The 15,851-nt window shown below is 39.9% G+C and overlaps 1 protein-coding gene across 2 annotated transcripts in view; it reads right to left on the bottom strand.

The window, feature by feature from the left end:
• Nucleotides 1-48: 48 nt before the first annotated feature.
• The window catches only part of LOC124168562 (carbonic anhydrase 2-like), a 40,618-nt gene continuing 24,815 nt past the window's right edge, over nt 49-15,851 (bottom strand). For both annotated transcript variants that reach the window (XM_046546890.1, XM_046546891.1), the window contains exons 2-7: nt 15,763-15,828; nt 14,987-15,157; nt 12,078-12,237; nt 11,078-11,183; nt 7,562-7,828; nt 49-254 (exon numbers count right to left, since the gene is read on the bottom strand). In XM_046546890.1, the coding sequence (XP_046402846.1) occupies nt 153-254; nt 7,562-7,828; nt 11,078-11,183; nt 12,078-12,237; nt 14,987-15,157; nt 15,763-15,828 (872 nt within the window). In that variant the 3' untranslated portion in view covers nt 49-152. The remainder of the gene's footprint in view (nt 255-7,561; nt 7,829-11,077; nt 11,184-12,077; nt 12,238-14,986; nt 15,158-15,762; nt 15,829-15,851) is intronic.

Here is a 15,851-nt window from a genome sequence, read left to right as displayed (position 1 = left end):
TGCAAATCAAGGAGGCTGAACATATAGGTTGAAATAAAAATCAGAGGGTCTTGATAGAATATCGATTCAATTTTTCATATATGTGCGAATATACATAGAGAGTAATAAATAAAAATGTACAAAAATTGCCACAACGCGGGCATCTTCAGCTGCTAATCGGCAATAAAAATATTTCGATCGGCGATGGGCTGGCAAGGACGGAAGTTCTCCTTAACTCGCCCGGCGGGAGACATCAGCTGTCTGAATTCCTCAATCTGAAACGATAGAAATAAACAGATTAATATCTGTGAGGGATTGCATTAAAATAAACCATACTCGAAATAAATAAATTTCATGCATTGGATAATTAATATAATCACTCTATGAATTTCGGTAATGCCAACAATGCAGAAAAGAGCCGACGATTTCCGTCATTGGCTAAAGCGAGAATAGAGGTCTTTTATAGTATGAAGATTTATAAAATATTATTTTAACAACAAGAGCAACAACCATCGCTTCATATTTTTCTCGACACAATAAAATTTACTGCCTCGACCAGTGGCGGATCCAGGATAGGGACAAGGGGGACGCTAGGCGAAGGGTCTGGGGTGTAACCTCCCAGCAGTAGCAGGGGCTCGAACAAAATTATCATTCTATCTAGTGTAAATTGGATACCCAAGGGAGGGGACTATAGCCCCCCTAACCCTCCTCTGGATCCGCCACTGACCTCGACCGCAATTGTTCATTATCCTCGGGTACAATGCGCTGGTTCACCGATTTTATTTTATTGTCGATTGAAATAGAGTAAAAAAACTAGCAGACACGTGCTACTTCGTTTTTCGACCCTTGGCCTAGTTCTCGAGATATTCTCGTCGAAAAATGGACTGCCTCAACCCTTTCGCTAGATGTTGATGCCACGAAACGAGCCGGCAAACGCTTTTCATCTATTCCTCGGCCTTATTCAGGGGCCTCGCGGGGTTCGCTGCTGTTTACATTCACGTGAGAGATGTTCTCTCGCTATAAGGTTCTCCCTTAACGAGTAAAAGAACCAGAACTCTACAGACGTCACCAACTAAGGACTTACGGGTGACAACTTTCGCCACTTCTTATTTTTAAACTTACGAGAGAATAACTGAATAAGGGAGATTGCTATTTCGTCACAACTAATCTTTTCCTTCGTTTCATTTGCCGAATTATTTTAGCGAATTGCGATTTCGGATCTGAGAGAACAACCGCATTAAAAAACATGTCCAAACAGCAAGACATAGTGAATGATTTCAGCCTCATAATCAAGGGGGCTATACAGAATAGGAATAAATAATATAATCTCTCTATATAATTCAATAACACCAAGAATGTTGTAGAGAGTCGACGAGTTCTACTTCCATCATTGGCTATAGTGAGAAAAGAGTTCTTATACAGTATGTAGATTTATATAGAATTTTTTATCAGAAAAACCTAGAACTAAAATGATGTTGCATCCATGGAAGCTTGATTCATGCTGCCATTTAGGTCGCATTTTAATCGGTTTTCGAGTGTCCGCGGAGATGAATGCAGAGCGATTAATTTTTTTCTCAACATTTGCAGTAGAGTATTTGCACTCGCGATGAATGGCTTTGTAAAATTATTAAATGATTGGCCACATTGTCACAAATATAATTTTCGGATAAAAGTCCCATTTATAGCCCGAAAATATTTCTAAATATTTTTGCCTATGCAAGCACCTTCTGACGAACCAGTGGCTCAGGAGGACTTATATTGTAAACATTTATAACATTTCTGTAAAATCAAATTGCACACTTTACCCTCTTATATTGTAAAATTTACATTTTATTGCTATTTGGTTAATGAATACCTACCTACTGACAGGAGTTAATAACTATAATGCATTTTTATATGCTAAATGTTTGGGTATCAGCATTGATGCGTCATATATCTTGTATATATAATGTAAAATAATATTTTTACCAATGATTAACTTCAATTAAAAAAAAGGAATTCAGATCGCTCTGCTCGTCGGCGACGCGAGTGGCGACTTTCGGAAATCCATTTGAATGCGCGGAAGGTGACTACACTTCTTAGTGGTGAGTGGAGAATCCCCTTTTGTGATATTCATGTTCATTACACTTCGTGATTAGCCCCACGTACGTCAACAGATCCTCCCACTTCCCCCCTTACACATCATCTCCAAAACTGCACCGCAATCAAGGTAAAAGTCCGCTCTCACAAAACGAGGAAATGCTTTGAGGAGAACGGACGCATTTGAATTCAGCCAATGGGTGCCACTCGTCCAGATACTCGGACTGGAAACCAGGTCGCTGGACCAGCGATGGAACCTTCACACGAACATGCATTAGCTCACGTGAGAGCGCGGAGAAAAGGCTGCGCTTCCGAGAAACGAGAAATGGTGTGGAGAGTGTGCATACGGAGGCGGCCGCCACCGAATGGAAATTCCTCCTCGGCCTCCGGCAAGAGATTAATAGCAGGGGAAGGGAAGGCAAGGGCTGAGGGAAAAGTCAATGCCGTATTGAGACGCACAAGCGCGCTCACCCCTAGTAGAACTCTAGGAGTAACGGCGAACGAGCCAGCAGGGAAGCATGCACATCTTCAACTCCACTAAGGTGTATGTATATTGAATGCTATATGGTAATGTGAATGCTCCATCACTGGACCCGCGACTTGTTTTCCAGTCCGAATATATGGACGAAAGGCGCTCATTGGCTGAAATCAAATGCGTCCGATATCTTCGGGCAGTTCGCTGTTTTGTGATAGGCGACATTTACTTGATTGCGGTGCAATTTTGGAGGAACATTATTGATGGGAATGGTTTATTGAAAATTACATGATTCTTGGGCAAACTGATATGTGAAGCACTGGTAACCAAGTTGAAATTCTACGATGCACTAGGTGTACTATCGCTGGGACAGCGGAGCGGATTCGGGAGATCCGGGTTTGAATTTCGGTCTATCAAACGATTTTTCCTCCGTGGAATTTTCGCAATTCACCGTGGAGAGATTGTTTTCTTGGATATTAGATGCCTGTAACAAACACATCTTAAAAAAAACCGCCTCAGTGAACTGAAGGGGCTAGTGGTGTAACTTGTCCTTGGCTTGTAGGGGAGATAGGGAGCAGAAAGAGAGGATGTATCATATTGAACAGCACCACGTAGGGTAACAATACAAAAAAATCACGTAAATGAATACGCAACAAAAACGCGAAACGAAGCTAACAAACTACTAATTTGGATACATAAGAGAGGCCAAATTAAAACTGTAAGTACTTCAAATATGTAGTAAATTTTGTGATACGAATACCTTTTGTTTATTTTTAGGATTCCGGGGGAGGTTCTGCAGGGATTTTATCCCCTCAAACCTCACAATGGAATGAGCTTGACACAATGGCAGGGTAATTGTCACAAAAGAATGTAAACTCACGCAGAGGAAATCTTTATACCATGCAGCAGAAGCCTTCACCAAGATGAAACAAATCGTGATTTTTATGAAAACTTATTGATATGGTTATTAGATGAATTGATGGGATCTTATCTAAATGACCCTGAGTTTGAATCTCGGCACAGAGAGAAAACTCCCCTTCAGCGGAATACCGCCTCGTACTACGTTGCCATGGGAGGAGCACTTCATCTGTACAATGTCCGTGGATAGGGCAAGGGCATTAAACCGTGGTCCACTCGCCTTTCTTTTACAGAGTGTGGTAGGTGCTATATTTTAATCTCACAGGGAATGAACGGTTGGCATCGTAATAACGACCCCTTGAATTTCTCCCTCCTCTCCATAATGCAAATTTTATTCTCATTCGCCATGAGATCACATAGCTGAAGAGAACTACCATTCCTATCAATAATGACGTCTTGCGTATATTTAACCAAGATGTTCCACATCACCTGATCCCCCCTCGCCCTTTTTTTACCAATTGAGACGTTAAATTAAGACGTTTTGACGTCTTAAATTAGGTCATTGAACAAATGAAATATACTTTAAATAACCCAACACCGTGTGGATTTATGTATCGAAAAAAAGTATTCACGGCTTACAATTAGAATTAATCAGCTGACGAAAAATACTAAAGCTGAAGGAATTTCCATCAGATGTAGACATTCGAAGAAGTTGGTATAAAAAGTAATTCGAGGTATGGAGGACAGGTAAAGAGAAATTAATTATATCCATTTCTAACTACTAGAAAAGTATGCACGACAGAACTGTTAAATAAGAATTAAGCCCAACACCGAAGCAATACGTGCAGCATTTACCGTTTTAACGATTTCACGTGACATGATTCACGATGTAAAATTAAATATCTCCGAGTCACTCTCATGCTGAAGGACATGCGGAAGAAGATTTTCTTTCCCATTTGTATCCGAAGGTCGGCGCATGCCCATAAGGATCTCTTCATTCAAGGAATGACGGCAAAGTTGTCTTTCCTTTCCAGACGTTCTTCTCCGAGACGGGCGATGGGTTATTGCACCCACTCCCGCTACGGACAGAAAAATATGTGTACGTTCCGACTCACCGAAGCACCACTTGAACTAATATGAATTCGTTCACTTCGTCAAACGAGGTTTAAAGGAGTAAGTGGAGTTCCAAAAAGCATTAATGGTTGCATAATACAATGGTGACCCCTGAGCGGGAGGACGCCAACGGAAACCCCCGCCTGAATGAGGGAAACGGAAAAGTTAAGTGCCGTCAGTGGCTTAGCCAGAAGCCTCCGAAATATAAGAGCACAATTATTGTCCTTCATAAAAGAAAACAAAATACTTAAAAATCAGGAATTTACAAAATTTTTCTTTAACAAATTAAGTTTTTTCGATGATGTTAAAATTAGTTTAAAACCCATTACTTAGTGCCCGGTTTTTCAAAAATTTTCCCCCTTCGTTTTGGACCCCCCCTCCCCCCCGAACGAAATTCCTGGCTACGCCACTGAGTGCCATAGTCTGAATTAGTTCAATGAATCATGCATGAAGGCTTTGCCCCGAAATACAGCGATACTCCTTCGTTTTAATATAATATTATTCGTACACATTTGAAAATAAAATATCATGGGGTGAATGTAAGGGAGGGGTGCGAGAGGACTCGGCCTCCCCCCCCCCCCCCCCGCCGAAATGAGGGTCTAAATACACCACTGGCGTAATAATAATTATGGTTGGCGCTGATTCGTGGTTCCTGCATCTAAAAATATTGGGGAGTGGATTTAGAAGAAAGTTTTCAGCTGAGGAATCACGTAAAGTTCAATCGCGGTAATGTATCTCCACAATACACCAAAAATCTAATAGACTTGAACAATGGCGGAGGTCATGAATGCGGAAGAATCGTACACCAGTGTGTTCTCTCAGTATGCTCTCACAACGCATCTATAAACTTTGCTTCAGTCAGTGCATTTAAATCATTTTCAGTCCATGAAAATTTAGGCAGGCACTTTGAATATTTTTTAAACCAATCAAAAAGCGAGCGAATTGGCAGCTTAAATCAAACTTATATGGGACGAACTGGTGCATCCTCTGTGAAGTACTCTTGAGAATTCCTTTGGCTGCATCATTTGACGAGGGAAGTGGCGATTATTAGGCCGAGTAAAGTAGAGCAAATCGAGTTACAGTCAGTCGCATGTTCGCGACAGTCGTGAGCGCACACATGCTAGAGTATTTAGGATTATTAGCGATCATTTTTTGCCCATGCATCTCATAATTATTATTAGACAGCGTCATTTCTGCACGTCATCATGAACACGGATCGAAATAAAAAGTGATCCATTCCACTGGCTTGCTCGCTCTAACCGCCAGAGAACACTTACGTTCTTGGCGCAAGACCTTTCAACTGCGATGCTGTTCCATCAAGCGCGTTTGTAAGCGCGCGCTCTTCTGTTTGCTTTATTCCAATGTCAGCCACAACATCCTAACACTAATATCACACTTTCTTCACTCTTCTGGTGTGAATTCGCAGCGAAATTCTGACATTCCTCTCGGTGATATTGCCAGGAAAAGTAAATTCTATAGATAAATCAAGAATAGTCTTTATTTAATTGTTATGTGATCATACTCAATTCTTAAAATTACCATAAAAGAGTTAAAAAACTTTCTTTGCTGAATAAGAGAAATCGCCAACTGCAATTTTATCCATGAGTTATCATTTTCACCAGTTGCTTCAGATTTAGAACTGCATCACCGTTTTCTTAATACAGCATAGACCGAAGGCCTGAGCTGAAGGACATTTAAACAACTAGATGGATATGTACTTGCGTTACTTTACGAAGTTATTATAAATTTGACATGGTTACAACCGTTAAGGAAAACGATTCTCTGGTCGTAAACACTATGTACGTATACGAAATGAATTGGGAATAACTTCACGGGAAACGCTTTAAAATTATTTCTGCGAGAAATCGCTTAATGGCAAGCAAACAAAAAACAGACATGGGCAGTTAATTTCCCAGAAAAAAAAAATCGCGTAACTTTTTCCACGAAATCTCCATTCGATCAACTGTATGGCAGCTACACACATTTCCTCATGCCGCGATTATTCGGAGAATGGAATCGAGCTTTCCTCTCACTAGTGCCGATTCGCTGAACTTCTTTTCCTCGTACGAGAGACGGCCTCGGACAATCGGGACCGTGATCCGATTTTGTTTGTATACAAACGGGAGGGGCGAGGGGAGGGGAATATACTAGAGCGCTCATAGTGGCTGCACAGTAGTAGGTGTTTGAGGCCAACGTGTACCACGTGATGAGGGTTATTTACGGATGATTTAAATGTCCTTTACGAATTACCTATGGGCCTCAAACATCACTGGTGCGATCAGCGACATTCAAGTTCACGAATTAATTTCAATTTTCAAAGCTGATTTATAAATATCATAATTGAAAAGAGCGAAAAGTAATTCGTTTTCAAATCACAAAATGAAGTCAATTGAACTAAAAACAAACAATTATCAAACCACTTATGAATTTATATCAAATTTCAAAGCTGATTTATTAATAACTTAATTTAAGAAAGCGAAAAGGAAATTGTGTTTAAATCGCAAAATGATGTAAATTAAAATAAAAACAAACACTTAGCAAACCAAATCGTGAACACTGTAAGCAATACCACACTGAGCTTCTTCAAGGGGTCGAGGGAGGATTGCGTAATGTGGGACACCTTGGTCTAATATGCGCACTTTTCTTTTTATACAGAGTGGAGAAAAATTGTGTCATGAAATTTTAACTTTCAGGAACCAAATTTAGCAATTATGTTTTAGTCGAAAAAGCTCTATTTTTAAATTAAAGAATCTTTGAGCCAAGCACTCCAATTGGCCGCGAGTTTGTCCTGTAGCCGAATGCTCTGGACAACTCATGCCTTCGAATTCTTTGCCTGTCGGAGATGGCGATGTATCCAAGACATCCGGTAGCAGGTCAAACTCGCGGCGAATTGGAGCGCTTCGCTCAAAGTTTCAATAGTTTAAAAAAGGTACGTTTTCGACCGAAACATCATTGGTAATTTTGATTCCTACTGACATCAGTTAGTCACAGTTAATATTATTTACCCACGCTGTATATCATCGTCTGTTGGGCGACCACGTGTTTTCTCAAACCCACCTGTCTCTTGGAGATAGGAGAGGGCTCCGGGAATACGATCCAAGTGACGTTCTCGTCGTATTTGGGCGTGGTCAGAGATCCAAGGTAGGTGTAGTATCCGCCGCGGCCGGTGGCGCTCTTGGCGAAGTGCGCCTCGACGACGCCCTTGACCCAGAAGAGGGGCGCGGCGTCGCACGGATTCACGAGGGCGCACTTTCCCTTCTCGTCACACACGTCCTTCACCCTCGAGGACAACATCGAGAGACCTTCGTTCTCGCTCTCGCCCACCTGAGGAACAAGGTGATACATGAATGAAAACTCATGAGGTGAGGAAAGGGAACGGTCTCGCCCAGCGTATTGGTTCCAAGGGACCACCCGATGTATCCGGGTTTAAGTATTGTACCTCGGTAACCACCAAGTCGGTTGCACTTAAACAAACATTTATGCGTCCATGATAAAATATTAACAACAAATGGCAACTCGACACTAACTCGCATGGTGTTGACATAGCATTGTTCCTTGAAAATGGCATAGGGTGTCGAAACCATTGTCGTTACTGGAATTATATATTAAAGAGTGGAAATGACCATTTGTTGTTAATATTTTATCATGAATATATCGAATTTCCACCGCGTCAAGCCTGAAACGATTTCAAACATTTATGCGGTCCCGATAGTTCTCTTAAGTTTTCTGCTAGTCTTGAAATGACGAAAATGACGGAGCTTTGTTTAGTAACAATTTTTATCGCTAATTATAAAGTTCTCCTCTGGGGCATATATTTAGTCCGTTCCTTCATTGCATGAAACCTCATGTCACATCTAGAAGTTCCAGTTGCGGATACATATGGGGGAGCGAGAGGCGTCTCCCTCTTACGTGGCCTCGCTCATTGCCGGACATTGCAGAACCACGTGTTATTTTAATATCATAGCATGGCATTGTCTTGTATACGTGTATGATCAGTTAAAAAAAACTTTCTTAAACTTTGCATTTCACTTGATTATTTTTATTACAATAAAAGTAAAGGTCGCTCAAGGTATATTTTGCGTCCCCCTTGAGTTTTTTCTGTATCCGCCGCGGAGAAGTTCTGGAGAAAAAGGCGAGCAATGAGGAGCTACCGTTTTCCGAGCGTCAAAAACTGTGCCTTGTTCATAAAAAGCCGGATAAAAAATTGTCACTGTAAGGATGAATTTCTGATGACATAAAAGAAGTGCAAAAATGAAGTTTAACTAATTTACATTTTATTTCATTACACCCGATTGGGTAAATACCGAGATACAACAGTTCAAATTCGGGATGCTCGACTTTCTGCAAGGATAGTAGGTGGATATAAATCAGTTTCCACAAATGATACCAAGCATGAATCTATTATATTCACATCCACAGTCAGAAGTCTAAAAGGGAGGGGAATGGAAGTGAACACAACCCCCTCCCCGGCACTGGGAAATAAAAGAAATAAATTAAGTACCGTAGCCTATATTAGTTTAATGAATCATGCGCGAGGGCATGGCCACGAGCTTGTTTAATTAAGGATAATAAACGTAGCTTCAAGGCACCTTAAGAAAAAAAACAGAGCCGGTAAAGGTAACCAACTTTCATGGAAAAAAACTCCTCCATCAAATGAAAATTACCACCATCACACTCTTATCGTCTTTTAAGGAGTTTCTTTTGTCTTTTACATCATTTTGAAAAATTAAAAATCATTCCTCTGTATTTACCATGTTTAGAAGAGAATTCAGATGAATAATTCGGAAGATAATGTTATCTTATTGAGAAATTCTCAATAAATATAAGAGGAAATGCTAAGGCTTGGAATGTGAGGGTAGGGAAATATGAGGAGTCAAATGGGGCTAATGACCTCACTAACAGACGGGAGGACGGAAAATGCTGCAACAGGCTGGCCAAGGGAAACATAGCAAAAATAAGTACTGGGAGCGGTTGACAAAGTGACCATTGAAAGAAATTTCGAAAGGGTAAGCATCTCTCTAAAGCGATGGCTTCTCAAGATGGTGAAGCAAGGTTCAAGGAGATATTGCCTCAAGATCAGTGGCTCAATTACGCCATATTCAATCTAAAAATATGCCATTTCCCAAGTTAGGGAATTCGCAACATTTGGCAGGAAATAATACAAAAAATCAACGAGGGACCCAATACCGCGCACGTTTCTCCATTGTAACTTAAATAATGATACCTATAAGGATAAGTATAATAATTATTGGGTTGACTTCCAAATCGTTTAAATTGAATACACAGCGATTAAAGTCTTTAAATTTTCCGCGTGAAAATACAACTATAGTACCTAAGAACCTAACCACAAGCATGCCAAATAAGCCACCAAGTATGGTTTCTTTCATCCCCGGAAACGGTCACTACCGGCAAAAGTGGATTTTTCTCGTCGCTATATTCAATATGTCTTGACGCTGTTATATTCGCTTTTATAGGCTATTATGAGGACAGAAAATTTGCATATTCATTCAAATATTAATAATTGAAACGTAAGTGTCATTTTTAGGGAGTGTTAAAAATAAAGGCAGTAGTATCAACAATATCAACCCACAAAAATACGCATAATTATGCATTGCGGGTTCCTCTTGGGCAGTAGGGTAACTAGGAATATGCATTGGGGAGGGATGAAGGGGCCTGGAGTGGGGATTCCCCCTCCCCCCCCCCCCCGGGCAACGGCAGTTCCGGGAAATTTTTTGAAAATCGACATGCCAGGAAATACATATTACATCATTTTGGCACTTAAAATTTAAGTTTTAGCTGATGGAGTTATTACATTTTAAAATTAGACAATAGTTAAATATTTTTTTTATTTCTCTGAGGCTTTGGGGGGGAATCTATCCCCTCATCCCCCCATAGTTACGCCACTACTCTTGAGTATATACTACATTATCTACAACTCATTCTTAGATACACCTCTGGAGACACTACCATAGCGAAAAGCGTCACTATAGACAATCAATTGCGCACTTAAAATTTTCAGTTCGTTCTAAGGTAAGAGTACCCATTACGATACATTGCTCATTTCTGTGTTGAAGTAGAAGAATAATAGACTTACAACTAACGTTCTCACTCAATTTTCCGACATATATTCACGTAAAAAATGAAGATATTACTTAATAGATGTTAATGGTCCATTATTGTTGAATTTATACCATCGGCTTTACCTCATTAATTAATAAATTATAATTACTGACAGAGGGATTTATGAGATATTGTAATGATGCTTGCTCCGCGCTGTCGACATAGCTCAAAGTAATTTATTTTCGGTATATATATGTTATGAATACAATTCTGCATTGCTTCATGGAAAAAAGAGGACCAATTGCATGGTAAACGTTTTCGAGCGTAATGCTTTTCTCCGCAACGGATTCGAATTTACGGATCTCCGATTAATTGCAGTAAAATATCAAAACAGAGGACGGATGAATTATGGTGTCTCGAAGTATACACCCAAACGACACAATTTTCTATGCAGGCAATCCCCTTTATATCTTCCACGTCAGTTTCCACACATTTGTCGGCTTATTAATTTACCTGCAGGAATATTCCGATGACGGCGAGACCATCCGGGTGCTTGAAGGCCTCGGCGACGCTGCCGTATGAACGGTTGTAATGCACCAAGTGAGCCTCCATGGCATACCTGCAGAAAAGAGAGAAGACGTTGTAATCAAGAATCAAGGGAGAGTCGAGATACTTCCTGAATCTCGCGATGCGATATACACCTGAGGCCGTGTATACAAGTACCTTGCGCCTCGGAAGGGAGAGAAACGGGAAGGGCCGCCGCTATTATAAGCCCGACGACACTAGTTGCGAAGTGGCTACAAGTGAAACGAATCATTCTGATGACTTTTTTCATGCCTCAAACAGTTACAGAGCTCAATTATCAATTTAAACTAAAAGTTCTTCCAGTTCCCTTGATAGAAGAGTAACCATTCCTAGTATTTAATTTTTTGATACTTTAAAATCTAAAAGCAATTTAACACTCATGAAGCATAGGAGAAATGAGTGGAGAGCTACGTCGAATCAATCTTAGGGTTTTTGACCAGTGAAGATGAAAGGCTCGTTGTCCGTTGTCCTTTGGATTACGCAGGAAGGGATATTAATCAATTTAGGAACGAATGCAGAGGAAATTTACTCGTACAATACTCCAAGTGCTGGAAAATAAAACTGATTTTCAACCACGTGCGTATCTAGCATTGAAATTTCTCAAGAAAACTCCACAAGTTTGTACGTACTAACGGCCATTAACTCTAAATCTAACAATAAGGACCATATATATTGCATCAGAACATCCATTTCCACTAAATTGGGCACCGTGATTCTTGACGGGTAGGGAGAAAGAAAGTTACTCATTATTTTCCATGCTAATATATGAGTGGACTGTTAATGATGATTATCATAAGAGTAAAATTTATATAATTACTTCTGATACTCCAGCAAACAATTACCGTAATCAGCAGCGTGAACGGCTGGGAATCGTAATTAAAACCTATCTAAAATTACAAAGTAAATTGTGGGACATGGTAATGCTTACTTCTTATTGTCGATGATGTGCTCACATCCAACGTGGTTCTCGTTGCCCCAGTGGAAGTGCATTTGGACGAATTCGTACTCGGCCGCGAGCGGTCCTCCGATCAAGTAAGGCATCGCCGAAGAAGGGCAGCAACCGTCGTCTGCCACGAACGACATCTCCACTGCAAAGGAAAAAAAGACAAATCATCAGTGATGGAACGGGCACCTTAATATCCAAGACTGGGAGAAATAAAAACTTTAACTCCATTCTTTAACACAATATGGCAACATTATGCATGGTACTACCGTTTTCAATTATGTGAAGGCACCCACGTTTTACATTTATCTAACGACAGAAAAAACCGCGCCACGGAGCCCGAAAGAAAACACTCCGACGGCCCAACGTGTGCGTGGACGTGTGTTTCCTTAGTGTATTCCATCCGCTAATCTTAATTCCGCTACGCTTCTTACCCTGAGAGTTTGACTCCAGCTTCGTTTGCCCGGTCGCGGCCGTCCTCGTCGGCTCTTGGTGCCGTTCAAAATATCCCCCAATAGAAGCCATAAATTTAAAATGCACACATAATTTACGAGCAACTCTAACACGCGCATAAATGTTCGTTTTAAAGTTTGCACTCTAAATACGTAATTAATTTATAATAACCTGAAGTCTATCCTCGTACATAAAAAATAAACAAGGTTTTTTCCGTAAACCAAGGTATTCGATTTTTTTCAAAATATATCTCACATAATAAATCAATAAATTTTGTTAAACTACCACTAACATATCAACTGAACATGGCTCTTTCTAACGCTGTTTGATCTCAAATACGACGATCATATTACTGCAATTGTGACTTGAAAGGGAGAGACATATCATTTTGATGTAAGTTCAGCGATTTTGAATTATTCCAAGGCTACCCGAGAATCATGAGCCTTCTTAAGATCAACCGTACAGGAGCCAATATTCTGAATTTTTAGGCATTTTATCAAACGAAATAAATTTACAATTAAAGCGAAAAATGGCGTTGTGTAATACTTGGCGTTTCGTTTTCTTTGCTTTGTTTTCAAATTTGGCAGCTAAACTTGGCAGAGCTAACTGAGATGAGAATGGGGCTTTCAACAAATCAGTGTTTTACAAAGGAGACCTGGTAATTGGCTACAATCCAACTTCAATTTCACCCTTAAGGAAAAAAAAAAACAATTGCATTGTGTTGTTACCAAGTGTTTCACTCTCTCTTTGACTCTTAAAATGAAATTCCGAAGATTGAGTGGTTGAATTTTTGGTTCCATGCTTTCATCAACTCATGTTAGTAACAGAAAAAAGGGTCCATGAGCATGGATCTACAAAATAATACCATATCCGCATTCGGACGCAAATAAATGAGAAATTAGATTATTGTAATTTCACAAAAAGATACTAATTTTCACACAAATTTCATATTAGCAAAAGGATGTGTGGAATTCAGAGGCGAATAAAAGCCCCCCTCCCCGTGATTAATACTAAAATGGAAGCGGGCGGCTCTCCAATCCAATTTTTAATTTCACGAGCTCAATAAACTTCGCTTAAAGATAATTAAGGGTAATCTAAAAGACTCTAGTCTCAGCAGATGAATTTTCGCTGAAAGGTATTACACACCTCACAGGGGACGCGGTAAGCAGTGAACCGCCCACGAAGACAACGACCCTAACCCTCTCGTGTTAAAACACAGAATTAAATTATCAGCCATTCGGGAAATTTGGAAAAAATGAATTGAAAGGTACCTCAACAATTACATTAGATACATCGGAAAAGTGCATCCCTGGAGTATTGATAATTCGGAAGTAAAAGTCAATTTATGGGCTTGCCGTTGCTAAAAATTGCATAATATTTTACAAGCAAGTAAGGTTACTGTAATAGTGAGGGCTACTGTAATATTATATTTTTTTGGGGGCTTACATGAATTTAAGTATAGGTGAAGTAATTTAAAATAATTGCACCCCTTAATATTCAGTAATTAAAATATAGGTGAACCTAAAAATTAAGGAACTATGATTATACTAGAGGATGGATAATAAAATACTATGTTAGCTCTGAGCAATATGCAGTAGACTGCTTAAAATTGAAAAAAATTTACTCTTTTCAGAAAGAGGAAGGGGTAGGACTTCATTTATACCCACTCCGGTATCAGAACTCTCTCAAAACGGAACGTCCATCGAAATATTTTTTCGATCATGTCGAATAACCATCCAGGATAATAATTTTCATTCGAACAATACCGCGGATAAGGATGGGGCCAACGGAGGAGATCCAAAAAGGACAGATTTCAAAACTAACTTTCGCCAAATTTCTCGAACCAAAAACGTAGATCCAGGTAGGCTGGTGGGAATGGGCGAAGGGGCCAAAATAGTTTTGCCAACAAATGAGCGGCGCTATAAATGCTTTTGCTGAAAATTTTTGGCTTCTTCTCTAGTTCCAAATTACCCTTAGGTCTCGTTTCAACTACAGAAATTTTACGCAGTTACGCGTGCGAATTTTGACACGCGTAATCAAAATTTCCTTTAAAATCATAACCATCTTCTCCGGTACCGTCCACATACTTCCACAGAGGGGGATTTCGCCTCGGTAGCTTAACTAGCTAAAGCACTCGACCGGGAATCGGAAGATCCCGGTTCGTATCCCAGTGAAGGCAATGATTTATTCTCTGTGGAATTTTCGCATCATCAAATTAGTAGACTTACCAAAACTCATGCGAGATGAAGTCATTTTTTCCCATCAAAATGTTCTCTCCAGCTTACTTATAACATACAGCAATCAAGAAAGGTAAATATTGTCATAAATAGCTCGTGGCGCCTTGCAATCTTCTGGGAAACCTTTTTGACCTGAAGTACCATCAACGAATCTTCCTCCCAATGAGGCAAGAGAGAGGGGTATGATTAATGTGCAAAGCCTACCCGAGTGTCCAGTGTTGGTCAGCTTGATGGAGGCCTTCTTGTCCCAGTGGTGGTGCAACTGCAGAGGCGGGAACATCCATGGGAGGGCCACAGTTGAGTCGATGGCCACGGGCGACTGACGAGCACCCGTATACAGTTTGAACTCTTCCGGAATGCTAGCCTCGTCCACACCTGGTTCAAAGGGGAGGAAACAAATTAATCACACATTAAAACCCCTCGAAGCCTTGGCGTGAATGATGATTTAAAATAGCTTTGAAGAGCGCAACGAACATACGAGATGAGATCTAAAATTATTTAGGAATTCTCATGATAAAGACCTAATTTTACAGCGGTTACACAAATTAGGAAAGTTAAATTGATTAAACATTTTAGGTCCTAATTTAAAAAAAGCAGATTTGAATATTTAGTTAAAGCAATTTGATTAAAATTTCTGCATTTATTTATAGACTTTGTACTCAGTCACGCTCATGGGTGCGGATTTAGACTAAACCTACTTCCCGTGTCAACTAATTTCTCCCTCGAAGATAGGATACCTCATCTCTGAGTTATTTTAAGAACTTATGAGAATCGTCTTTACGAAACGTAAACAAGGCAAAATTTCCGATAGAATAGTACATTTAAGAAATAATATTCAAGCATCTAATACCAAATGGATTTATAAAGATAATGAAATCATTAATCACTTTAATAAAAAGGAAAGAGCAGCCCTAACTTATAATATGAAACCTATAATTTCCAATGTTTAAAAAAGAAGGCACAAAATTTTTTTTCCTTACCGATAAGACGTTCGTTGCGGCTAGCTGCTCCATTGCTCTGCTTGCACTCCCAATCCCATTTCTCGGCTAAAAAGAAAAAAAAAGAATAA

Source organism: Ischnura elegans, chromosome 1 (genome assembly GCF_921293095.1).
Source record: "Ischnura elegans chromosome 1, ioIscEleg1.1, whole genome shotgun sequence".
NCBI classification, from domain to species: domain Eukaryota; kingdom Metazoa; phylum Arthropoda; class Insecta; order Odonata; family Coenagrionidae; genus Ischnura; species Ischnura elegans.
Note: the sequence above shows the minus strand (reverse complement) of the source record. Positions and strands in the feature narration are given on the sequence as shown.